This window comes from Pavona decussata, unplaced genomic scaffold (assembly GCF_977016875.1).
Source record: "Pavona decussata unplaced genomic scaffold, jaPavDecu1.1 SCAFFOLD_381, whole genome shotgun sequence".
NCBI classification, from domain to species: domain Eukaryota; kingdom Metazoa; phylum Cnidaria; class Anthozoa; order Scleractinia; family Agariciidae; genus Pavona; species Pavona decussata.
The window spans coordinates 1550613-1577500 of NW_028145755.1; the positions used below are offsets into that span (position 1 = coordinate 1550613).

Genomic DNA, 26888 nt, shown 5'->3' on the forward strand with positions numbered 1-26888 from the left:
TTTTTCTGGGAAGAAAAAGTTAATGAAAGCTTCCAATGAGTAGCAATGGGTTTTCACACGAAAATACGAAGGTTCTAGGTGATCATTATCCGCATTTGAAATGTACCTAATTTAATACGTTTCACTTATGTTCTACTGAAGGTTTGATATGTGATTAAATATTGGTCTCGACTTCATAGCACGCTGTCTAGATTGCAAGATTGCAAAGCAGATGGATTAATTAAATGTCTCTTAAAATTGTTCTGTGTAATGTATCCTTAAACATGTATATATAGTTGTAATACACATCAAACATAATTTTTTAGCTGTCTGATCAATCCGGATTGATTGAGCGTTTGCTTCCCTTTTTCATTACAAATTTCTTCGATAAACACAGAAGCCAAATGCGAAAGGAGTCAGCCATTTAAAAACCATAAAAGGTCTTCAAAGTAAATACCTATCTTTTTAATATCCTATACTGTTTGCGGGTGATAATTTCAGTTTGCGTAAGGAAGGATCAGTTTATACTGACACGGGTATATATAGCCGAGACATCGGTGGCTGACAAAACACAGCCTTTCCAAGTAACAAATAATACTGTTTTTCCATTTGTTCTTCCTTGTCACAATGGGTCTATGGGGAGTTACTTCTGTATCAGACAGCCGTATGCGTGTGTTGATTGTAAAGCGGGGAATAGGTTGATGCCAGGATCGATCTTATGTAAACCATTTCTCTCTTCAGAAATCGGTCTACAGATGCTGAATAAGATTAAGAGAAATTAGAGAGTATCTAAGAAGATGGCCCATGATAACTGAAATCGGCTTTAATTTATCTTAAACAAATAAATAAATATTTTGACTTTGCCTGAATTTAAAAACAACAATAGAACGTGCTGATCTTCGTTGTTTAACGACGATGTGGGTTATGTTGAGTACTTACCATTAACATGGAAAACCGGAAATTCCAGTTGGATAATCAAATGGTACGCATCATTCTATTTGGAGTACTTCTGAAATTATGGGCTTCTTGTCAAAGTGATGCTTTTTTATAACTCCTTTTGGGATTTACAGCTGATGTTCATACATTTTTCATGTTATTCATCTTCAATTTAGGCAAGCCAAATCATTTCGTATTTATGTCGAAAATTTCCATCCGGGTGGTTTGCGTAAATAGTATGCACCCCTTGTTTTTGTAACATCGATTCCTTTTTTAGAAAAAAAGGGCGTGTTTTCATGTCGAATCACTATTAAAATCTCCCTACATAGTAAATCAAAACTAAAAGGGTATAAAAACCAGAGTAGCGTCAAATTGCTTCAGTTGAAGCCATTACTGATCCTCCTTCGTTGTGAACTAAACCAGCCGATACACCAACACAAAATGGGAAACGGAATGATCCTAATCCTTTTGTCATTGGTCGCTTGTTGCGAAGCTGCACCGTTAAAGTCACCCGCCTCATTGCACCCTACGCAACAAGGTAATATTTGCACCTTTATTTTATTGCTTTTTAACCAATGTTTCAGTTCTGGGGAACGAACTGATTAATTGAAAAGGAAAGAAATGATGTTATTTCTATCGGCTTTGTCCTTATTTCTGCAACTGCCATCACATGCCTTATAGCGTTACGGTTTGCATTAAAAATCGCTTTTTAAAGCTCTTGCATCACGATAACCTCTGATATTCTTTGAATGCCTGTTTCAGAACGTCGTTATCGTCTCATGTATTTTATGGTTAATAATTTGCGATGTTCTTTTTCCTAAGAATCGGTCAAATCGAATTCTCGACTTTCCATAAGTCGGCCTTAAACGCTCTACCTTGTTTTTCTTTGTTTGAGGAGGTGCCTTGGCCTTTCCCAAAGTCCTACCTTTATTTATTTTTGCACCTAAAACGACAGTTTGTGTTCACCTGAAAGCAGATGACATTATTTTTTCATGTTATGAAACATTAAGGGTGAGTTTTCGCCGATACAAACTCTACTTTTCCCAGTCACAAATGAATCCAAATATCTCCGGCGACTAGCTTCAGCAAGATGCCTTGGTTGGGATAGACATTTCGGCACCAAATCAATAAAAAGGTACCTTTGCGCACGTCCTTTCCTTCTGCTGTAAACCTGCTTTCCAAACCAGTTTCCTCGTTTGTTTTAGTTCAGCCAACCAAAAAGGGCCCGATTGCTATGATCACGTGATTAGCGAAAAAATTGTATCATCAATGATACCCCGCAGATGCAAACATGTTTTCAACCATGCGTCATGTGGTGGAATAATAAACATAATAGCTACCAAGAGAGGACCGATAACATTATGAAGTATTGCGTTGAATGATAGTTCCAGTTTAAATAAATGAAACAAAGACCTCCCAAAGATCAGATGCTTACATACTTACGAAAAAAGCTACGATGCTAGTACGATATTTATGTTTTGTTTTGGGGGTGGGGGTTCGAGTTATATTTGATGTCTTTAAACTCAAATTAAGAGCCAATCTTGTGACAGCTTTTATTGTATATTGATAACGATATTACGACCGATCATCGTCCATGAATTGTATCGTGACGTCATCACCGTAGATAGTACCGGCCCAAATGTGCTACAAAAGAATTTCCTCGAGTACAGTACGAAATATGCACGCCACTTCTTGATACAAGTGGTCACGTGGGCAGTATCGAAAGATCAGGTGCAGGCGATTGATCCCAAAATTTCCTTGCATGAATACCATTTTGAAGGAAAGCATTCTGTGGTTATGAAGATTGCAAGCCGTTTCTCTGTACTGTCGGGTTCCAGTATAGTCACTTGGGGATAATTTACTCCTGTCAGGCGACCTTCACGCACATCTGCGCGCGCCTCTTGTCCTACCAATCCCGAGTGACTAGAAATACTTTATAGAGGCATACTCGTTGTCCTCCTTGGCACGAAATCGAGTGTGACGTCAACTGTCTGCAGAAGACGCACAGCACTGTCATTGTTTCTGCTCCAACCAAAAAGTTATTGAAAGTTTTCTTCCATCTTTTTTTCAATAGATTGTTTCCCTTGCACAACGTTGACAGGAACTTAAGAGGAAATAGCCGACATTAGGAAAGACATTGCTATAATTACCATTTTTTTTACCAACAGACACAGTCCATCCCACAGAACATGGGGATCCTCCTCAGAATACGACGCGTTTTCAGTATGCAGCAGCCAAGTCACACTGCCGTCTGAAGACCTTTTTTGCTAATGTCTCCATTTTCCGTATGGATCACCTGATCATATCACCCAGAATCCCTATCAGGTTTGGCTACTGTGATGGGTCATGTGACAGCCCCTACAGCCTCGACGCCAAAGACCACACCTACGTCACTGATGACGTATTAATCCGTGAGCTCGCCAATCTGGATGACATTCCACTTTCTGATGACCAAAAGAAAAAGTTTAAGACACCCTGCTGTGTTCCTATTGAATACACGAGCTTGTGGGTTACCTTGGCAACAGCAAACGGGGCTACAAAGAGGCTCTGGACCAAGGCTATTCCAATAAGCTGTGGCTGTCGTTAGAAAACGGCGAGATTTCAATTTTCTTCTCTTTAATATTTTAATAATCGCTTGACATGAACCAAATGCTATTTGCTTGCATGTAAATCTTTTAGCTCCCATAAAAAACAATTCTCAGACATCGAAACGATATTATTAAATGTTTGTTGATTTCATTTTAGAGTTGATAATTTTTTTTTAACGTGAACTTTATTCTGAGGTCTTTTAATTTCCTTTACATACTCAACATTTGACGTAAGAACATTAAATCATTAGGATTATTTTGTAGCAAATTACATGATGTGATTGTAATGCGGTTTGACTGTAACAAATTACATGATGTGATTGTAATGTGGTTTGACCGTGATGGAAATAAACAAGTTCTGATGAATATTAATTCATGTTGCGTTTGGTCCCAGGCCCATGAGTGTTCTGACGGTGCCCAAGGACGCACCGAAATGTTAAAAAAACGTTGTTCCCAGGGTCAATTCCAGAAAGGAAGCACGTGATAAACACTGTCTCCAATTCTATGCTTGGGGTATACAGCTATTTCAATTTATGTTGTCGGATCGTAGTATAAAACTATAAGACAAGACCTCAAGATTCTGTGTATTTTTTATGAATAAGTTCATCAAAATCAGCTATGCCTTGTCCGTCCAGAGAAGATATACGATGGGGAGCCATTTGTGATGAAAGAAATGTTAAGATATCAAATGGATGAGGTGGCAGCCTCTTTGAAGATGTCTTTAAGCTTTAAGCTTTTGTCCAACAACGTTAATTGAAATAGCTGTATTACTTTTTATATCCTCATAGTTTTGATTTACAACCTACAGAGAGTTTAACAGTGACCCGAAGTGGAACCACGCCATTTTTGCAAAAAAAGGAATCGATGGTACACAAGCAATAGTATATTTCATCGGTTTTTTTTTAATTCAAGCGAAGGCGAGATAAATAGAAAGATATCATTAAGCATCCTCTTCCTTGGACAGCTCTAACACTTCGAAGTTGGTTGAGAAAAACAGCTGTCCCGCAGTTTTCCAACCCACTTGTCCACGCTCCGAAATCGGATGAGACCCTCTCCCTCGTGTTTGAAACTGACTTCAACAAACAGACGTATAAAATTAAAGGGAAATATATAAAATTGCAGGCACTTGAACAGTGGGGGGATGGTAAGCTGAAATGCCATTGATAAACGTAATCAACCAATTGATATTTTGTAGCGTTGCCTGCCCATCGTATCGGGCTAAAGTTTCTCTTCTCTAGAAGAGACGCATGAAATTGTATTTCAATTCATCCAATCTCGGAAAAAGAGAGAAAAAAAAAACCGTTTTCTGAAGCTAAGCAAATGACGATAATGTTTAATTATTGTTTCATGATTTTTATCTTTGAAAAGCAATTCATTAAACAACTTAAGGAAGTTCCCTCCAGAGGTCAATGATCAAAATAGTACTTCCCAGTCAGTTGTTAAAATTATCATATTATCGTCGTGGCGCCGGATTAAATGTTTCCTTACTCGGAATATCTATATATTTACACTGAATTATGTTTGTGTGGCTCATGCTCAGGATCATGAATTATATAAAAACAGATAAGGGAACAAAAAAATTTCAACATTTCTTCGAAATACAGCTTATTACCGGCTGATGGAAATAAACACCGAACAAGATTGACGCAAATAAATTCAACCACGATGACCTCGTTTGAGCAGGTTCTAAATAAAGTCTCTAATCTGGTACAAACTATTTCCGGTGTTTGGAAAAGCATACAAACAGATAACAGCGTTTTTAGCAGCCGTCGATAAAACCAGGAACATGGAACATTCCGGAACATCCCGGAACACGAAAAAAAGGTTAATAAAAATAAAGGAAATATGAAAAAAAAAAAGTGTGTATACACTCTGTTTTTTTTTTATAAGAACGTCTAATTTTGGAGCTGAGGCTGAACGTTCTTATATTTTTTTGCGATTTGAGGCTGAAAACGTTCTTAAGATGTTCTTAAATTACATGGTATACACTACATGTAGTGCAGTAAACGGCAATGCAGACGTGACCAGGAAACTTCTCAAAGTGCATTGCCTGCTTAGATATGTTATCAAGAACTGCTGATTATGACAAACCGAGATGTGTGTCACCATTGTTAATGTTATACAAAACATGCCCTTAAGTATTTTGTTTAATTTACATTTGTTACCTTGATTTTATATACAGATTAGTAAAATAAAAACGTTCTTAATCGACTCTCAGCCTGAATAATGTTCTTAATACGTTCTTAAAATTTTGGTTAATCTCAGCCTCGACGTTCTTATAAAAAAGGTTGTTATAAAAAAAACAGAGTGTATTTATATACAATGAAATTACATTGTTTTCAAAAAAAATTTCATATAAGAAGAAGTACGGAGTAGGTGGGACGGTAGTATAAATGGGGTATGTACTTCAATGGTATGTACTTCATGTATCCCTTATTATAATAGGGGATATATGAGGCACCTACGATAAATGGGGTGTTGTAACTGACCACACTGAATGAAGGCGCAAGTACTTTCCCGCCATTTGCAGCACGTGCTTATCGTCCGCTACGCCAGAAATGGATCAGTTCCGGCTCGACTGACCAAAAAATCAATTTCCTGATGTTCGGAGTGGAACTAAAAGTCGTTCGCGCAGTCTTTTTACCAAAACCCTCCCGGGCTTCCCGCGTCTTCGCCTAGGGCCTCACGTTCCGTATTTGTTCTCCTTTGTTGGTCGTTCGGGAGCTTGGACCCGTTTCTCGAACGAAAGCCACGAAAACTTCTCTGCCCTTCCATGCTATTTTCAATGGATTTTATCTTAAAAAGGCAAACAGGCCTAACAGGAAACTTTGTTCATATGAAAAATAGTTATAAGCGTAGACAACAGCTTTGTAAAAGCAAACAATCTGTAAGGAACCGCACAACGAAAATGCTGCAAGTATACGCAGGATCTGTGATAGATCTAATCAGCCAAAAATATAAATGACTCAAATTTCTGCAAGGCTGATCGGACTGCGTAGAAAACTTAACACGACAGCGACATGATAGAGACCAAACCGAGAATCAACAGAATGCGGCACCTCTATCATGTCGCTGTCGTGTTAAGTTTTTTTACCTTCATCCAGTGTGGTCAGTTACAACACCCCATTGTACTACCGTCCCACCTACTCCGTACTTCTTCTTATATGAATTTTTTCGGATACAATGTAATTTCATTTTATATAAATATGCACACTTTTTTTCATTTCTTTCCTTTATTTTTGTTTAATTTATTATTTTTTTTTTGGTATCTTAATTTTTTTTTTCGTGTTCCGGGATGTTCCGGAATATTCCGGAATGTTTCACCTTCCGGGTTTTATCGACAGCCTTCTTATACGTGGGCTATTCACTGTATGTCATTGGCGTGCTTCGTCATTATTCGCTGATCCAGGTGTACAAGTGATCCGGCACCACTCATCGGTTTGTCGCTGTGGAATTGCAGATTTTATATATTGTATTTGTTATCGATATTATCCCCGTGATATCCCACTCAGCAATACTTAAGCAAATACGTTATGTTATATTTGACGAAACTCTTTAATCCTTGATAAAGTCGAAGATTACATGATAACATTCCTTGAGAAAGAATTCCGCTATTTCCGACGTACAAGATAAATTCCGCTACATTTAGAAGTAATAGTTCCAGAGTTCCTTCGAGAGTCACATTCAAAAACCAGAATCTATCCGAGAAATCTGATACAAATGATCACGTGCGAATTTGACTAGTTCCAGTTCCTACTCGTTTCCAACACACTCCCCCCTGATTGACGGAGTCAATCATAAGGTGAAACTGTAAACATAACTCGTTAAACTCAGTCCAATGTTCAAAGTTTTAGATCTGAAAATTACGATGCAGTAACCACAATTGGAATATCTTCATCTCTGACTACACAAATGTTCCTTGCTCTGTGACACTGGACAGCTCCCATATCAGCTGCTCCTTCATCAAACACATTAACTTCAAGAGGATAGAGCTTCTGAATTGGACGCTTAATGCAAATCCTGCGTAGAGATTTGTCTACTGTCGCCACTTCAGCGGAGCGAACAACGTTGTCTCTTCCTCGCAACAGCTTCTCTACTTTCCCCATTCTCCACTGCTGTCTAGGTGTTTTGTCTGCATATATGTGCACAAGGTCACCAATTTGGATCGTTCTTCTCGGTTCTCCTTTAAGTTTCTGATACTCTCTGATGCCAGTCAGGTATTCCTTCCTCCAACGATTTCTGAAGTGGGTGAGGAGACTCTCCAAATATCGTTCCCGTCGGGCTAGAGTGCTCAGAGGTACACTGGTAGCAGAAGGTTGCTCCAAGAGACGTCGACCAATTACGAGATGAGAAGGTGTTAGTGGAGCTTCTGACAACTCATTGTACACATAGGTTAATGGCCTGGAATTTAACACTCCTTCAGTTTCAATCAGGGCTGATTCCAGTTCTTCATAACTAAGCTTTGCATTTCCCAGTACTTTCTTCAGACACCTTTTCACAAGTTTGACGCAGATTTCGAAAAAACCGCCCCACCAGCTCGCAGTGGGCACATTGAAATTCCAGTCAATGTTCATGTTAAGAACGAACTTCTGAACTTCTGAATCTTTGAAAGTTTTCCCGTTATCTGAAATGAACAGGTTGGGTATCCCTCGTCTTCCAAAGAAACGTTTGAGCACTCTTAGAAATGACTTGGCGGTCAAATCCGGTGTGAGTTCAAGGTGCACAGCTCTGGTACTTGCACATGTAAATAGAGCAATGTAACACTTGAACATGTCTCCCTTGGACTGGTAGATATTCTTAACATAAAGGGGGCCAGCAAAGTCTACACCAACTTTGGAGAAGGCCAGATCATCTGAGACTCGAAATGAAGGTAATGGTGGAGGAGGTGGGCTACTGAAAGCTCTCCCTTGTATCTTCTTACATGTAATGCACTTAGAGAGTACATCCTTGACAGCTTGTCGTCCTTTGATTATCCAGAACTGTGACCGAGTTTCAGTGAGAGTTTCTCTAACCCCATTGTGTTTCACGTTTTCATGCCTTTGTGTAATTACTAATCTTGTGAAGTGCTGCTTTCTCGGTAACAGGATTGGAAACTTGGCTGAGTATGGAAGTGAGGAATTCTGAATCCTTCCCTTGCATCGCAGTACTTCATCCTCATCTCTAAAGACTCCTAACTGTTCCCAAGTCGAACTTGATCTCTCCCTTTCATCAAGTTTCCCTTGAACGTCTTTGGACCAGAGAATTTTTGCGGCATTTATTTCCTGTGAACTAACATTTGAATTCATTTCTGGAACTCTTTTAATCCGTCTGATGAACTTCAATACAAGGGCGGTTACTCTGATAAGCTTACTGAGACTGCTAAATCTCTCTGGTTGGACGACTTCAGAGATGTTTGCAGGGGCTTGGACCAATACCGTCATTACTTGTGAGATTCCATCTGCATCTTCTTTCTTCAATTTCTTTGTAGTTTCTTCTGGTGCCTTCACCAACAGGACAATTAGGTGGGCTTGGCCATTGATCCTTCTCCTTCTCTAGAAATGGTGCTCCTTTCCACCATAGATCATTGGAAACAAGATCGGAACTCTTGGCTCCTCGCGAGGCAATGTCACTTGGGTTAAGTTCAGAAGGGCAATATCCCCAATGTTCTTTACTCCAGAGACTTCGAATCTTCGTTACTCGATTCTGCACGAACTGCTTGAATTGTTTTGACTCTCCACTAATCCACCACCACACAATCTGAGAATGAATCCAATTGAACACAGCATCAATCTTGATGGTACAAGCCAATGCCTTATACACAGCTGTCATCAGGTTTGCTAGAGTCAATGCTGCCATCAATTCAAGGCGAGGAATCGTCTCCCCCTTCAAGGGTGCCACCCTAGTTTTAGAGGCTAACAGCTGCGAATAGCTGACATTAGAGGTTGTCACCCGAATGTAGATGTTTGCACCATAAGCAATCTTACTCGCGTCTGCAAAACCGTGTAGTTGAATAGACATGACATCTTCTGCTTCTATCCCAGCTAGGACACAGCGAGGTACACTGACCACTGAAACTCTCAACATGTCTTCTGGTACTTCTTTCCACTTTAAACAGAGCTCTTCTGGCAGGGCCTCATCCCAGCCAATCTTGAGCTGACAAATCTCTTGAAACATACACTTCAAGGGCAACATAACTGGTGACAGCAAGCCTAATGGATCATAAAATCGAGCAGTGATGCTCAACAGTTTCCGCTTTGTCAGTGTTCCATCCAATGCTTGTGTAGCAAAGGTTGCGAGATCAAACTTGAAGCTGTCTTCTATCCTATCCCATGGAACTCCTATCACTTTGATGAGGTCTTCTTCGAGAACACTAGACTTTGTCAAAGAAGGACTGGTTTCTGAAGGTGTCTGAGTTGATGATGACAGGTTAGCTTCCTCCTTCTCAATCAACTGATTTAGCTCTTCGCTGTTTGATGCCCATTTTCGCATGTTGAAACCTCCTTCTCTGAATCGCAACTTCAATTTTCCGTAAAGTTCGAAGCAGTCCTTTACCGAATCCTTTCCAGATGCAAAGTCATCCACATACAAAGCTCTGACAACAGTGTTCACAAAGTCTGGATCAATGTTTTCATACTTGCTTAAGTGATTTCGCAGGGTTACATTCAAAATGAACGGTGAACAGACAAGGCCAAACACAAGCCGTGTGAATCTAAGGATAATGACTTCCGGATTCGAGGAACTGATGTCATTTATCCACAAGAACCTTAACAAATTCCTCTGTTCAGGATCCACTTCAACATTTAAAAATGCTTTCTCCAAGTCACCAATCAATGCAACTCTGTGGAGACGAAATCGTAGGAGAATGTCAAAGATCAATGGTGTTAAGGCTGGACCAGGGAGCAGACAGTCATTCAGACTTGGTTCATTCTGAGATTTAGCACTATTATCATACACTACTCGTAGTTTGGTAGTGGTTCTGTCTTCCTTCACGACTTCCTTATGAGGATTGTAATGCACAGTTCCTGGTATGACTTCTTGATCACGACTCTTGTCAACCAATTCTACAACACCAGAGTTCAGTTGGTCCTTAATGACGTCATCGTACTGTTGTAGAATGTCAGGCTTGGACTTCAATCTTGCTAATGAGGAGCTGAGGCGTTTCTGTGCTACCAAGAAGTTGTCTGGAATTGTAGGATGTTCTTCCTTAAAGGGAAGAGAAACTTCATAACGGCTACCATTGAACTTTACTTTGGCAAGATAATCTTCATAGAATTCTTCTTCTCTATTCTTCCCTCCCAGAGTATCATAGTCCCAGAACTTGTTCAGTTCTTCTTTCAGAGAGACATCAACTGACTTTAAGTCTTCTTCAACTACTTGACACTCTGTCTTCATAACATGCGACATGTTAACACTTGATGAGCTCTGCAATGCACCTGCTATGTTGATAGGACCACTCAAAACATAACCCAGCCTTGTACGAACCGCTACAGGTCCATGCGACTCCCCCCGTACCACATGGTTCTGGACAATGGACCAGTAAAAATCAGCACCAATCATAATATCTACTTCAAGATCTTCATCGCCACGGGAATAGTCAGCAAGGGGTAAGCCTTGTAGATGAGGGTAACTTTGCTGTGCAATCTCAATGGTCTGGTTGGCTATGGGTCCACAAATCAGTTCAACTTCATAAGCATTGACAAAAACTTTCAACTGATCTTGGCATTCCAGTGCAAACTGAACAATGTCACATTTCTTCAACGAGGCTTCATTGTTTCCAAATGTGTTAATCAGAACAGTTTCACTTCCAAATGAGGGCAGGCTCAACTTGCTCCTCAACGGCGTACTTATGTAAGACCTTTGAGAACATGAATCAAATAGAACCCTCACATGGCAAGAATTTTCTCCATTAGGATTTCCGACCCTCGCTCTGGCAGTTTGCAGCAAAACAGAATTATTCTTAACATCTTGAGTGAAATACAAATTTGTACTCACAGTTTGTTCCTGATCGGTGAGGGTAAAAGGAGGAATGAGTTTGCGGAATGGAATGTGGAAAGACGTGCGGAATGGCATAATTATGCAAAATAAGAATTGCGGAATGACATAATCATGCGAGATACGATTTATGCATAATGACTCACAGAAATACATTTAACTGAAAAAGCGCACCTTTTTTTGGGCGCCAATTTGCAAATACAGCCTTTTTGTAACCATTCAACCGAAGAATGCATCACAAAAACCCAAACGATGGTATCTTCGATTTCAAACTTTTTTCCTTCGATTCTCATCGCATAGCCGTTGATGCAACATAGCAGCTCGTGGACTTTTATCGTTCGCGAGTGAACACAAGATTTGTAATATATTTGCATTAAAGAGGTTTGTTTATTTACGTAACCTGGTTTCCATTCCACACGAGTCGTCCGCCATTACGGGAGATGTATACAACTCAATCGAAGGCTGGTTAAACTTGACATGTTTCAAGCTTTCACAGCGCCTCGCAGGAAAAAGACGTGAGTAAAGAACCGCCTTTGTTTATTTTTGAAACGATTTATGTCACTTGTCGAGGATTTATCTGGTTATGACGAATGTGTTGTGAAAACTGATACAAAACTGAATGCAAGGCTGGCACTACGGCAAAGGGCAGATTTATTAGTGGCTAATACTTCGACTAATAATGTGTTGTGGTTCGGTCATGCTCATTTCCGTTGTTTTACGTTTTATATTAATCAATTTATCAAACACAGCCAAACACACACACACGCAAATAAATAAATAAATAAATAAATAAATAAATAAAAACGAAAATAAAAATTTAACCGCAATCTATACCGCAGAACTCTTTCCCCGTATTTTGACGTGTAGATTTCGGTTTTTTATTTTCGAAGGAAGGATCTTGATGACACAAATAAAATTTTCAACTCCAATATTTTATCAGAAACAATATCTAAGCAATTCGGGAAATATTTCCGCACAGCCCCATACATTATTTATCCATGCACAACTGTCACACTAACACGACGAGCGTGAGAACAGAGTGTGTGCCAAATGTATAGATAATTATGCATGGGGCTGTGCAGATATCTTGACGCAACTCGTACTAAAAATACTGTAAGAGACTAATGTCACTTGAAGCCTACTTTCTTGTATTGTACTGGTTAACCATAAAATCTCGGAGAGGAAACATGAAATTCAGTCTACTTTGGAGAAGAGAGGGGTAGGGGGAGGGGAACTGCAATAACTGTTGCAACGTGTTGAAATAACACCCATGCCCATTCTTAACCATGAATAGTGCATGTCCCTCTGACTTATAAGTGATGGAATCACCTTCAGCGTGTATACTTTACAGTTAGAAGAACTTGCAAATAAATCATACTGATAACATCCCAAAATATTCCTAAGATAGAAAAAGCTTCTTCACCACTGTAACAACTATCATCCATCACAATGGCTGAACAATCCAGTCACATTGTATTTTATTTTCAAAGTATAAAACGTGTTACCCCAAACATTGTTTATTCTGATCTTTGAAGTGGGTATCTAAGTAGGTGTTTCAACATTACGCTAGCTTATAGTGGGGCAAAGCCTTAATGAATATGTTAGTATTATATACTGGTTTTTCGGCTTTTTTTTCTTCTTATTTTACTGACCATTTTGTCTGATACTTGAACTGTCTCAGACAAATAAAAACTAAAATCGATCAGTTTTTAGAATTTGCTTTTAAATTTTGGCCTAATTAAATGATAATGCATCTTTGTTGTATACTGGCAAGGTTCCACATTAAATCATTTCTTTTTTTTTTGACATTTTACAAACTGTAAGCAAGAACATTACAACATCACTTTGAAAACGATAAGTTTGTTGAGTTGTTTTCAAATTACATTACATAACTAAGGGACTGATCGTTTATTACGTCCGAGGGGGGGGGTGGTTTTCTAAAAAATCGAGTGTATGAAAACTTTACCCCCCAAAAAATCTCTCAAACAAACGTTTTACCCCCCACTGCAATGACAGTTTGAAAATTTTACCCCCCTCCCCCCCAAGGTTGGCCTGGCGGTTGAATTGTTGAGAAATTCCTGGGGCCTGTTTCTCGAAAGCCCGGTAACTTACTGGGCCTGTTTTTCGCCGATTACAGAACAATTACAGACATGGTACTTGGCCAATGTTTTCATAGAATAACATGATTTTAAAATTTAGTTTTCAAAGCTGACAAAAATTGACTTCTGTTAAGAAACATTTGTCACCAAAATTACTTATCGGGCCCGGTAAGTTACCGGGTCTTTCGAGAAACGGGCCCCTGGTGACAACGATTGGTTACATGCGGAAGTCGCTAGCTCTCTGAATCTGAACTGGCAAGAGAAACAATCAGAAGTTAGGCGAAATTCAAGTAAGGGAACTTACCTTAGAATGATGTTTTGTTATTGCTGGAGTCTATTCTTCACGGTCGTCAAAAGAAGGTACACAGAAGGTCAAAGCAGCTCGGGGTTTGAGAGCAGTACAGGAGCATTTGATGTATGGATGTGGATCAAGGATGTGGATAATTATATAGATTTTGAATAAGCCTACCATCTCTATTCGTCTTTTGTTCAATTTTTTTGCCCAGAGAAACAAGCCTTCAGAGATAAACTGCTTGATGAAATACACGGTTTGCCTGTCTTTGTCATTACTCAACCTATTACGTGCAAGAGCTTTATCGCTCTGAAGAATAGTAGCGATATGGAGAAGTATCTAGTCGATTTTACCAACTCTAGGATTGATGAGAAGAATGATTGCGAAATACATTTAGTTGGTATCCTTAAAATTTTACCCCCCTCACTTTTCGTACAAGGTACAAAATTACCCCCCCCCCCCCCATCCCCCAAAAAGAGCTCGTTCAACCCCCTGGGACGTAATAAACGATCGGTCCCTAATTATGTAATGAACAACTCATTTTTTTGCGTGAAAACAGCCTTGTTTATATTATGCTTAAGTATCTTCAAACTTTATGTTAAATGAAGATACTATTTGTTGAGTTTTCATATTACAAGCGTTATATATGTGGACATGGAAACTGCTATGACAGCTAGAATTACCAGCTAAAGTTATGGTGGATATAGTTTTGGTTGTCATAAGAGAGGATCAAGTATATGTGTGGGGTTAATCCTCTAATGGTCTTACATGACTTATTGGAATGATGACGATTCCCCTTGGTTTATTTTTAGGTCAGTCATCAAGAATCATAAAAATTAATTTTTAAAAAAATTATGTGTACGTAAACAAAAAACAAAAAAACTCTGGTTGTATGGTTGACCTAAAAAAAAAGTCATGAATAGTGAACAGCTGGGTATGTATCGGAACATGTATGGAGAATTCATACTTTTGATCCTCTCTTGCTTGTTGTTGTTGTTGTTGCCAAACGTTAACTCCATGTGAACAGTTAGTTATTATTGCTCTACACCCCAAGGGGAAATGGGAGGTCAATTTTAGGGCGATGTAAAAATGCTTGTCCCTGACAGGGGTTGAAAATGCGCAGTTTTGTACCATTGCGGTAGAAATCTGAATCTCTGCTTTCAAAACCTCAAAGGAAAGCTTTTCTGTTCTGTGCAATGAGGAAACTACTTGATTATTTCAATATTTTGTTTTGGTAACCCTTAAGGAAACTACATTGGGGCCACACCTATGCCAAGAGAGTCTGGTACAATTTAGAACATTCTGTTCAACATTTTTGACGGCTTGACCCTTCAGTTTTATGTAAGAGTCCCCCCCCTCCCCTGGGGTGTAAGTGTGGTTAGATTACATGTTTGTAGAGCTACTTGAGTTACTGTTGTTGAGCTACTGAGCAATCCAACCATTTATGGGTTTACCTCTGCGAGACCTGTGATACTCACCAATCAGATAAAACAAGGAAAACCAAAAAAGTCAACAATAGGTTGAGTCTAGGAAAACTTCACAGGCTCTTGTAATGAGGCACAGACCATAATACCGTAAAATTCCGGTTACGGGTGGGGATACGTAAAAAGGAAATGTCAACGGCTTTTTTAGGGGCAAGGGGGGAAGGGGTGTTACGTGTTTATATGAAGATCAAAGAAGGGACTATAAGTGGAAAAGTGGTAGGGGTTTATCACGGAATAAAATTTTCGTTTACAAATAGATGGCCCAAAAATCGAGGCGATTTATTAGCAGGGGAGGGGGACTTAAAACCGGGATTTCATGGTATGGGATAACCAGTACAATGCAAGCTTATATCGATTTTTTAAAATAAAAAAAAAAAGGAAAAAGAAAAGAAAGTAGATAAGAATTACGGTATGGTATTAATTACCGAGGCTTCAAGTGACATTAGTCTCTTACAGTATTTTTAGTACGAGTTGCGTCAAGATATCTGCACAGCCCCATGCATAATTATCTATACATTTTGCGACTCACACTCTGTTTTCACGCTCGTCGTTTTTGGAAGTGGGTTAGTGTGACAGTTGTGCATAGATAAATAATGTATGGGGCTGTGCGGAAATCTTTCCCGAATTGCTTAGATATAGTTTCTTATAAAATGTTGGAGTTGAAAATTTGTTACATCAAGACCCTTCCTTCGAAAATAAAAAACCGAAATCTACACGTCAAAATACGGGGAAAGAGTTCTGCGGTATAGATTGCGGTTAAATTTTTATTTTTATTTTCGTTTTCATTTATTTATTTATTTTTTGCGTGTGTGTGTGTGTGTGTGTGTGTGTGTGTGTGTGTGTGTGTGTGTGTGTGTTTGGCTGTGTATGATTAATATAAAACGTAAAACAACGGAAATGAGCATGACCGAACCACAACACATTCGTCATAACCAGATAAATCCTCGACAAGTGACATAAATCGTTTCAAAAATAAACAGAGGCGGTTCTTTACTCACGTCTTTTTCCTGCGAGGCGCTGTGAAAGCTTGAAACATGTCAAATTTAACCAGCCTTCGATTGAGTTGCATACATCTCCCGTAATGGCGGACGACTCGTGTGGAATGGAAACCAGGTTACGTAAATAAACAAACCTCTTAATGCAAATGTATTACAAATCTTGTGTTCACTCTCGAACGATAAAAGTCCACGAGCTGCTATATTGCATCAACGGCTATGCGATGAGAATCGAAGGAAAAAAGTTTGAAATCGAAGATACCATTGTTTGGGTTTTTGTGATGCATTCTTCGGTTGAAATGGTTACAAAAAGGCTGTATTTGTAAATTGGCGCCCAAAAAAAGGTGCGCTTTTTCAGTTAAATGTATTTCTGTGAGTCATTATGCATAAATCGTATCTCGCATGATTATGTCATTCTGCAATTCTTATTTTGCATAATTATGCCATTCCGCACGTCTTTCCACATTCCATTCCGCAAACTCATTCCTCCTTTTACCCTCACCGTATTGACAGAATGCTACAGAATTGTGGTACCTTTTAAGGATGTTTTCTGGAAAATTCACTTCTGACGATCACGCCATCACTTTTATATGGGATTTCCCCCCTCCCCCCCCCCCCCCCCTCCGGGTTCAGCTCTACCTTGTGATACTATTATAGTGTTGAACATAAACTGTGAAATAGGTTTTAAACACCTACGCGTTCTTGGTCGCTATATTCATTGTTTTCTTTAGCTTCCATTTAACATTTTACAAATCCAAGTACTTGATTAATTCGTGCGTACTGGAGAGCTTTTGCCCCGTCGAACTGAAAACGTACGAGGAGCGACGGCGCGGTGTCGCGACGGCGTTTAATTCTTTTAAGATTATTAAAGATAAACATGCTACTGATGCCGCTGTTATTTGTAAACAAATAATTTGAACCTGCTAACATCTTTTACGTGGATTCTGTTCTGGAAAGGTCGTCGTTGTTATATTTGCATCAACTCCTCACTTCAAACCAAGAAAAAACTGTTCAAACTAATCATATTCACTTCGTTATTAAACTCAGTAGTAGCTCTAGCTGTACATAAATTTTTTTTAGTGTTAATTATCTTTTTTGCACTCTCAGTTCGATTTAAACAATTCATAACCCTATTACGTTAGCCAAGTTAAATATAGATTACCGCAAAATCAAATGCAAGGCTGATAGCTAAAATAATTTTTTTGCCCAATATTTCGGTTAAACAATACCAACCTTCTTTAGGGGCTACCTCATAGATTACCGCAGTCTGATAACAATCCGACAACGGAAACATTTGATCCGGCGCCACAAAGACGAACTGATAACTTAGCAAATTGAGCAAACACTTAAAAACACTGTTGAACGTTGACCTTGTGGGTATTGTCAATTTACTCAGTTGTTAGTTACGATTAAAGATGAAATGGAGAGGTAACACCGTTGTTACAATTGTGGTTTGTAACTATTGAACGTAAAATTTAAATTAAATAGATATTGATATTGTTAACAAAATAGTCTTTCAACACACGAGGGACAAGATAAACACCACTTGACAGTGATTTCAATTCAAGATTGGAAGAATCTTGTTAAAAAATTAAACTTTGGACTCCCTGTATTGATAGGCACGTCTGTATTGATAGGAACGCAATGTGTGCAGAATGCAATTTCTGCAAATTCCTACAGTATTGCAAAATCTACAGCTAAAAGATGCGAGGTAATGAACGTAATTAAGAGAGGAGATAAGAGAATAATAGTATGTAGCAACAGTAGGTTCTTGGGGAGAGCTCTTCGCTTACAACAATCAATCCTTTCCTATTGACAACTGTTATGAAAGTTGTCTGTTCAGTCGAACCGTATAGCAGCAGTCAATCATTGTGCATACAGCTAGAAGACTCGACATTGTTGCTGCTATGATTCTTTGCTTAGGAAGCCAAGCCAAAAGATATTTAGAAGCGTGTGCGGCAGTACAAGTCTTCGTTTTAAATAAATCCAGAGCTTTCTTATTTTCTATTTACTCGCAGGTTCGGACCTCAACTTAAAAATCATGTTGATTCATGGACGCTTTAATAATACGTATGTGTTAATTTTTTTCTGAGGAGAAAAAGTTAACAGTGAAAGCTTCAAGTGATTAGCAATGGGTTTTTACACGAAAATCCGAAAGATTCTAGGTAATCATTATCCGCAGCTAAAATGTACCTAATCAAGAGAGGATGAAGGTGACCTTATTTAATAGATTTCACTTATGTTCTACCTTGTCTTTGATATTTGATTAAATATTGGTCTCGACTTCATAGCAAGCTGTCTAGATTGCAAGATCATGCAAAAACAGAATTTAACAGAATTTTTTGGGTTTTAGATCAATCGATTGATTAAGCGTTTCCTTCCTTTTTTCATTACAAATTTCTTCGATAAACACAGAAGCCGAATGCGAAAGGATGTCAGCCATTTTAAAACCATAAAAGGTTTTCAAAGTAAATACCTATCTTTTAAATATCCCATACTGTTTACGGGTGATAATTTCAGCTTGCGTAAGGAAGGATCAGTTTATACGCGGGTTAATATAACCGAGACATCGGTGACTAACAAAACGTAGCCTTTCGAAGTAACAAATAATACTGTTTTTCCATCTGTTCTCCCTTGTTACAATGGGTGCATGGGGGAGTTACTTCTGCATCAGACAGTTATGCGTGTGTTGATTGTAAAGTGGGGAAAATGTTGATGCCACCATCGATCTTATGTAAACCGTTTCTCTCTCCAGAAATCGGTCTACAGATGCCGAATAAGATTAAGAGAAATTAGCGAGTATCGAAGAAGATGGCCCATGATATCTGAAATCGGCTTTAATTTATCTTAAACAAAGAAATAAATATATTGCCTTTGCCTGAATTTAAAAAAAACAAAAGAACGTGCTGATCTTCGTTGTTTATGACCTTGTTTTTGTAACATCGATTCCTTTTTTAGTAAAAAGGGCGTGACTCCATGTCGAATCACTGTTATAATCCCTACATAGTAAATCAAAACTAAGAGGGTATAAAAGCCAGAGTAGCGTCAAATTGCTTCAGTTGAAGCCATCACTGATCCTCTTTCGCTGTAAACTTAAGCAGCCGATACACCAACACAAGATGGGAAACGGAATGATCCTAATCCTTTTGTCCTTGGTCGCTTGTTGCGAAGCTGCACCGTTAAGGTCGCCCGCCTCATTGCACCCTACGCAACAAGGTAATCTTTGCACCTTAATTTTATTGCTTTTCAACCAATGTATCACTTCTGGGGAACGAACTGACGAATTGAAAAAGAAAGAAGTGATCTTATTTGCATCGGCTGTGTTTTTATTTCTGCAGCTGTCATCATGTGGCTTATAGTGTTTGAATTAGAAATCGCTTAAGCTATGGAAGGTATGCACTGTCATGCAGTAAAAAAATTAATCAAAAACCATCCAGTGGAAAGCGTTGAGAAGTTGTGATATTATAGAATATGACTAAAGGAGACAATTCTCCAAATTTTAGGCCTGTACGTCTCCCCAAATGTCAGATATTTCCGTCGAAATGTTTTGCAGAAATTTACAGAGCCCAGTTTGGATCCGCCATCTTGGTGTACCACCGTGGAACACCAATATGGCGGCCCAACTGAAAATAGTGTTAACATCTGGAACTTGCTTTGGCTATCTAGCGACTGATTAGCAGTACTGAACACTAAAACCACATACATAAGCACTTTCTCTAATGTTCTAACTTCTAACAGGCTAAAAATAATGAGATAAGCATATATTTTTCAACAAAGTCGATCGTAGCTCTTTGTCACGCAACTCCATAACCGTGAAATTCAAACTGCTCTGATTTCCAAACGAAGGACGCTATGGAGCTGTAAAATTGTAAACAGTTATAAATATACGGCTTCTTATACCTGATGAGGATAAAAACTTTGGAGGCTCTTTAGTTTTGGATTTTAGAACATTATGACGTCACATAAACCCACTCTGCATTTAACACGGGAAACGCAAATTTCATGAAGACAACCTCTTATTTTCGTGGAATTTTTTCAGTTTCAGAAGGTTGCAATCGTCTCAAATATTTATGCAACTTCCTTCCCAGGGTCTCTCCTCTTCCCATTCCCTGGAGACGGGACGGGACGGGAAGAGTATGGGAACGAGGTTGGTATTATGCTGAATCGCGATAAGCTTTTCTAAGAATCGGTCAAATCGAATTCTCGACTTTCCACAAGTCGGCCTTAGACGCTTTACCTTGTTTAACCTTGTTTTTCGTTGTTTGGGGAAGTGCCTTTGCCTTTCTCAAAGTCCTAGCTGGCATTAATTTTTTTGTGCGTTTTAAAACGACAGTTTGTGTTCTGAAAGCAAAAGACATTACTTTTTCATGTTATGCAAATTAGGGGTGAGTTTTCACCGATATATAAACTCTAGTTTTCCCATCACAAATGAATCCAAATTTCTCCGGTGACTAATTTCAGCAAGATGCCTTGCTTTCGGACAGACATTTCACCAAATCGATAAAAAGGTACCTTTGTGCACGTCCTTTCCTTCTGATGTAAACCTGCTTTCCAAACCTGTTTTGCCGTTGGTTTTATTCCAGCTAACAATAAAAGGGGGCGAGGCCCGATTGCTGTGATCACATGATTAGCGAAAACACTAATGTGTATCATCAATGTTCCCCCGGAGATAAAAACATGTCTTCAAGCCTGCGTGTGGTGGAATAAAAAAAACGTACCGCTATCGATAACACCATGAAGTATTTCGTTGAATGGTTTCAGGTTAAATAAATAAATAAAACAAAAGACCTCCCAGACATCAAATGTTCACATACCTACGGTAAAAGCCAATAAAAGTGAGAGTGGGCCAATATCAGTTTTTTGTTTAAATCGATATTTATTTTTTTTTTTCAATTTTTTCGAATTTTTGTTTGCTGTCTTTAAACACAAATTACTGTAAGAGCCAATCTTGTGGCAGCATTGTTTCTTATCAAGCAATTTATTGTACTGAATTAAGGTGATTCTGCAGTGGTTTTAACTGTAGTTTGTTGTAATCATTTTGTAGTGTTACTTGCAGATAATTGTAATTTTGTAGTTTTACTTGCAGGTAATTGTAATTTAAGTACCTATTTTATCACTGTAAAACTCCCTTGGTGAGTGTTAATAAACTTTGTATATCGATATTATGACGTCTTCGTCCATGATTTGTATCGTGACGTCATCACAGTAGGTAGTACAAGCCCCAATGGACCACAAAAAATATTCCTCGATTACAGTACGAAATATGCACGCCACTTCTTGATCCAATTGATCACGTGGACAGTATCGAGAGGTATTGAACCCAAGGGCAACTGATCTCAAAATTTCATTGCATTAATACCGTTTTAAAGGAAACAACTCTGTGATTTCGCAGATTGCAAGTAGTTTCTCTGTACTGTTGGGCTACAGTATAGTCATGTGGGAATAATTTGCTCCTGTCAGACGCCCTTTACGCACATCTGCGCGCGTCTCTTCTTCTACCATAGCTGAGCGACAAGAGAGATATTTTATTAGAATGACGTTCTCTGTCTTCCTTGGCACGAAATCGAATGTAACGTCTCTTCTCTATACGAGACGCACTGCGTTGTGGTAGTTCAATCGTTGAGCGAGTTGAGTCCAGGAGCCGGGAGGGAGATCGTTGCGTGTTGAGCCCAAACGAAGGAGACTAGGGAGTGTGACTGTGGATTAAGTTATTCTGCTCCACTTCCATCTTTTTTTCAATAGATTGTTTCCCTTGACAGGAATTTAAAAGGAAATAGCTGACATTAGGGAAGACACTGCTAAAATTACATTTTTTTCCCAACAGACAAAGTCCATCTCAAGGAACATGAGGATCCTTCACTGAATGTAACACGTTTAAAGTATGCAGCTGCCAAGTCACACTGCCGTCTGAAGACCTTCTTTGCTAATGTCTCCATTTTGCGTATGGACCACCTGATCATATCACCCAGAATCCCTATCAGGTTTAGCTACTGTAATGGGTCATGTGACAGCCCCTACAGTCTCGACGCAAGAGACAACACCTACGTCACTGATGACGTATTAATGCGTCACCTCGCCAACCTGGATGACGTTCCACTTTCTGATGACCAAAAGAAAAAGTTTAAGACACCCTGCTGTGTTCCTATTGAATACACGAGCTTGCCGGTTACCTTGGCGACAGCAAAGGGAGCAACGAAGAAGCTCTGGACCAAGGCTATTCCAATAAACTGTGGCTGTCGCTAGAAAACGGCAAGATTTCTGATTTTTTTTTCTTTGAATAATTTGAATAATCATATTACTCAAGGCAAACGCTTTTTTAATTGCATAGAAATCTTTTACTTATTACTGTCCGTCTTGCCTAGTGGTACATAGGGCAACTGTAGAGATCTTTTAGCCCACAGAAAAAAGCAATTTTGCACGCTGAAATTTCACTCGTACTGTTCGTCGCTTTCCTGATTTAAACTTGATAAATGGTTTGTATTTTATTTGTAGTTTATTTAGATCTCTGGTAGTTTTCTTTCTTGAAGCTGCACGTCGTTTATTGTTCGTAGCATAAATGAAATGACATGTAGAGCGATTTGACTGTAATGGAAATACTTTAAAAACCGCTCTCCATGTGGCAGACTAATCACATTGTCTGATATATACCAATGTATGTCACGTTTGGTCCCAGTCCCCCAGTCTATTCCCTTCTTTATAAGGGAGCTTGGGAATGAGTGCGAATACGACCTGGCGGAGCATGGGAACGAGCGCGAAGTGGATTCTTACTCCTCTTCCCGTCTTTCCCCGCGCACCTTCTAGCGCGCTTCAGTTTCGAGCGAGCGACTGTGAACGAGTTAGTAAAAAAACGGGTAATTAACTGCGGTTTGCAAGTACCACAGCGGCAAACAAAAAGTACTGGATCTGTCCTGTAGGCAGTAGTGGCAGTGTCCAGCGAGTCAAAGTACAAACACTTCGCCTTTCAACTTCAACTTTGTGTTTCTTTCAAATTTACATGAAAGAGGAATAAATGCTACCCATAAATAGCGAGATTACTAGTCGAGGCGGGTAGCAAAGGAATAAGTTAAAACGAAAATATCAATCAAAGTTGACAATTTACAATTCAAATGTGAGGCAAATAAAAAAACGTTAGCTTGTGTTAGCTATAACATTTAACGACAGCAAAAATGGAGAAGATTCATTATGACTATAGAAGCAAGCCATAAACTGAGTTGGTTTGATTTTCTGTAGAATATAAGTACTGTATTTGTCTTCATTCTTAAGAATTCGTACTAAAGTAAATCGTGTTTTTCTTTTTTAAAATAACTGTACTTTAGTTGTTTCAAGTTGGTTCGGTATGGCATTACATAGCCTTCCTTAAATCTAGAGAATGAAGACTTTTGTATTTCTGAGACATTTTTGAATAAATTTTGAATATTTTCTGTAGCCATGTTATTTTAGATATTACACATGAGGGAAGAAATTGATTTAACATAGAGCTGAAGAAACATCCCTTACCTTTTTATGGGAAGTAAGAAAAAAAAAAGTTGAAGAAAAATTGGACTGACGATGAACGCGCATGCGAGCAAACTGATTTTTTACAACTGCTCAAATTTTGCGACTTATTTTTCAAATGGTTCGGTTTTCTTGTTCTTTTCGGGGGAATGTATTCAATTACTCCTGATAATCAGAGAAGCTGGTGGCGGCTTTGATTGTAACGGGGGAGAGGGGAGAGGGCTGAAACAATGGGCGATAACAACAGTAGAACAATGAATATGTTCATCTCGCCTTAGTCTCCCACCGAGTTCCCTTAAAACATGTAACACTAAATGGACAGTCATTCGTTCAACCGACAGTTTACGACAATAATACTTATTATTATACAATGCTGATGCTATCTCAATTTTGATTGGCTAAAAGCACCCCGCTAATTCTAGATGGCGCTGTGTCATCGCGTCACATCTACAGACACTGGCGTTTATGCATGTAGGTATGACGCGTTTTTGCAGACAATGGTTTTCGTCACCTGACAAGCTAGCCGGCGGTTTGAGCAAGATTGTCATGGCGGAGTCCGCTCCAAGATTCGCGTCAGTCTCAGAAGCGGATTTAGGACGCCTCGGTTGACGACAAGGACGCAAAGAACACCAAACGAGCTACCAAGACAGCTCTTAGAGTTTTACAGCAGTATTTGAAGGAGAAGAAAGTTCCCGAACTGCAAACCAAAGATGGCATCAGTAACGTGCTCAAACTATTTTATGCCGAAGCTAGGAAAGTCGATGGAACTTCTTATTCCAAAAGCACTCTCAACAGCCTGAGATTTGGACTGGGCAGACACTTCAAGGCGACTCTTGGCTTCGATATAATAAACGATCCAGCATTTGCCGAGGCAAACAAAGTTTTTGGCGCCAAGTGCGTTGAACTAAAACGACAAGGGCTCGCCAAAGTCGAACACACGCCACCGATCTGCGAAGAAGATCTTAAAAAGCTGTACGAAAGCGATGTTTTTAACCAAAACAGCCCGGAAACGCTTCAAAACAAAGTTTTTTTCGAGGTTATGTTGTACTTTTGTCGCCGAGGAAGGCAAAATCTTCGTGAACTCAAAAAAGCTGATTTTTCATTCAGCACGGATGGCAAAGGTGCAAAATATGTGTGCAAAACAACAGATGAACTCACAAAGAACCGACGAGAAAATGATGAAGGATTTGAAGGAGGCGTGATGTTCGAGAAACCAGGACCACACTGTCCTGTGGCTTCATTTGAACGGTACAAACAGCACCTGAATCCCTCAAACGAATTTTTGTTTCAGCGGCCGAAGAAAAACGCCGGCATATCTGATCAAGTGTGGTACGATAACATGGTTGTCGGAGAGTGTTTGCTCGGTGAAAAAATGAAAAGGATCTCTCGAGAAGCCAAACTTTCAAAGTGTTACACCAATCACTCGATCAGGGCAACGGCGGTTACAATCCTGGACAAGTCCGGGTTCGAAGCAAGGCATATCATGGCGGTGAGCGGGCACAGAAATGAATCCAGCATTCGGAGCTATAGCAGGACTGACATTTCAACCAAGAGAAAAATGTCGGAAACCCTGACGACAGAGTGCGAGGTGAGAGGTGAGGAAGTGGCTATTAATCCGCACCAGTTATCTCCTGTTATTAGCCTTTCTCAAGAGGAATTTATTGTACAGAACTCTCATTCAGAGATAACGAAAAATTTTAATTTCTTCAACTGTAATGTCAACATTCATTAAACGCAAATCGGGAACATTTTTCATAAGACCGTACAACTTAACAGTATTTTGTTCAAAAGTTTCAGTTCGATTCAGTTTTTCCTGAAACGTTTTCAGATGTTTTAAGCTTAAATCCTTTCTGTAAACCTTTTGAATTCCGCTTTACACGTTATTCACGGCTGTCATTAATAAAGATGTTTACACTGAAACGTGTCATTGCGTGGCTTACTTTGTTGTTGTTCTGTGAAATGTCTCAACGCTTGTACATTTATAATTGTATAATAAAACAATTATTGGATTCGGTTTTCGCATGATAGCGAAATTATCAAGGCCTCGCTTTGTGTAATCCGCCTCAGCCTTCGGCTTCGGCAGATAACACAAACCTCGGCCTTGATAATTCTCGCTATCATGCTCAACCTCATCCAATAATTGCTTATTATATCAGTCATTTGCACAGGACGAACATAGTCTTAACCATTGAGAAATAAAACCAAACTATTCGATAGAATCATACCTTCGTAACTTCAAAGTCTTCAATAATGAATCACGTCTCACTTTTTTCCTCTTTCTCTTAGAAAACTCCGCAATGCCATCCAATCCACTGTTCGAGTTGCCTTCTTAAGGTTGAGCCGTGAGAAGACAACGAATTCCATTTTTCATACAGTTTCTTCTCTGTCTTTCCGTTGTCAACGAAACGAAGTGCATAATGCAAATTTGAAACAGAGAGCAACACGTTGAACATCCCGTATGATCACTTGTAAATTCCACTGAGGCCATTCGGAAAGATATTTGCAATTCATCCGTATACATGGAATGTTATTGACGAGAGAACAAATATTTTGTTTGCATTAGAAAACCACACCAACAGAACATTGACATGTCCCTCCGGGATATATGATACACCTCGTGCCGAGCCCTCAGGTGCGGCAGACGCACCAGGGAAATAAATTACATACCCCCGTGGGACTGGTCAATAACCCTCACGTATTCGTACCCGTTTCGCGCGTTATTTACGAGGCGCGTAGCCCCGGCGGTTGGTTATAATAATCTCATATCCAACGAGCACGAGTAGAATAATTGTTTTATTAAAAACTGTCAAGAAATATTCTTAGATCCAGCTGATTTCTCTTTGCAAAACAACCAGAAGACAATTTAGTGGTCGCTATTTCTCGGGTATGGCATAATGGCTCATATGTACCATGGCCGCTAAGCCAATCAAATCCCTAGAATTACATTATACAATGACACAGGTTTTCTTTTGTAAGTGTCGATATTCCACGGAATTCATTCAACTGATAATAAAATAAATACATGGACTCGTGTTTGGAGAATGCTTTAA

At 39.2% G+C, this 26888-nt stretch overlaps 2 protein-coding genes across 5 annotated transcripts in view; one reads left to right on the plus strand and one right to left on the minus strand.

Moving 5' to 3' along the window:
* The window catches only part of LOC146452020 (uncharacterized), a 42184-nt gene extending 19263 nt beyond the window's left edge, over nucleotides 1-22921 (plus strand). The window contains exons 1-2 of one of the 4 annotated variants that reach the window (XM_085098305.1): nucleotides 1136-1453; nucleotides 22169-22921. In XM_085098305.1, the coding sequence (XP_084954431.1) occupies nucleotides 1357-1453; nucleotides 22169-22587 (516 nt within the window). In that variant the 5' untranslated portion in view covers nucleotides 1136-1356 and the 3' untranslated portion in view covers nucleotides 22588-22921. Of the gene's footprint in view, nucleotides 1-1135; nucleotides 1454-3083; nucleotides 3801-19386; nucleotides 19561-22168 lie in introns of those variants that run through there. The other 3 variants (XM_085098303.1, XM_085098304.1, XR_014859850.1) reach the window with 3 other exon arrangements.
* A 3945-nt stretch (nucleotides 22922-26866) lies between these two features.
* LOC146452022 (intraflagellar transport protein 57 homolog) overlaps nucleotides 26867-26888 on the minus strand; it is an 11529-nt gene continuing 11507 nt past the window's right edge. The window contains exon 16 of the mRNA XM_085098266.1: nucleotides 26867-26888. This exon is cut by the window's right edge and continues 1296 nt beyond it. The gene's annotated coding sequence lies outside the window, so the exon portion shown is untranslated.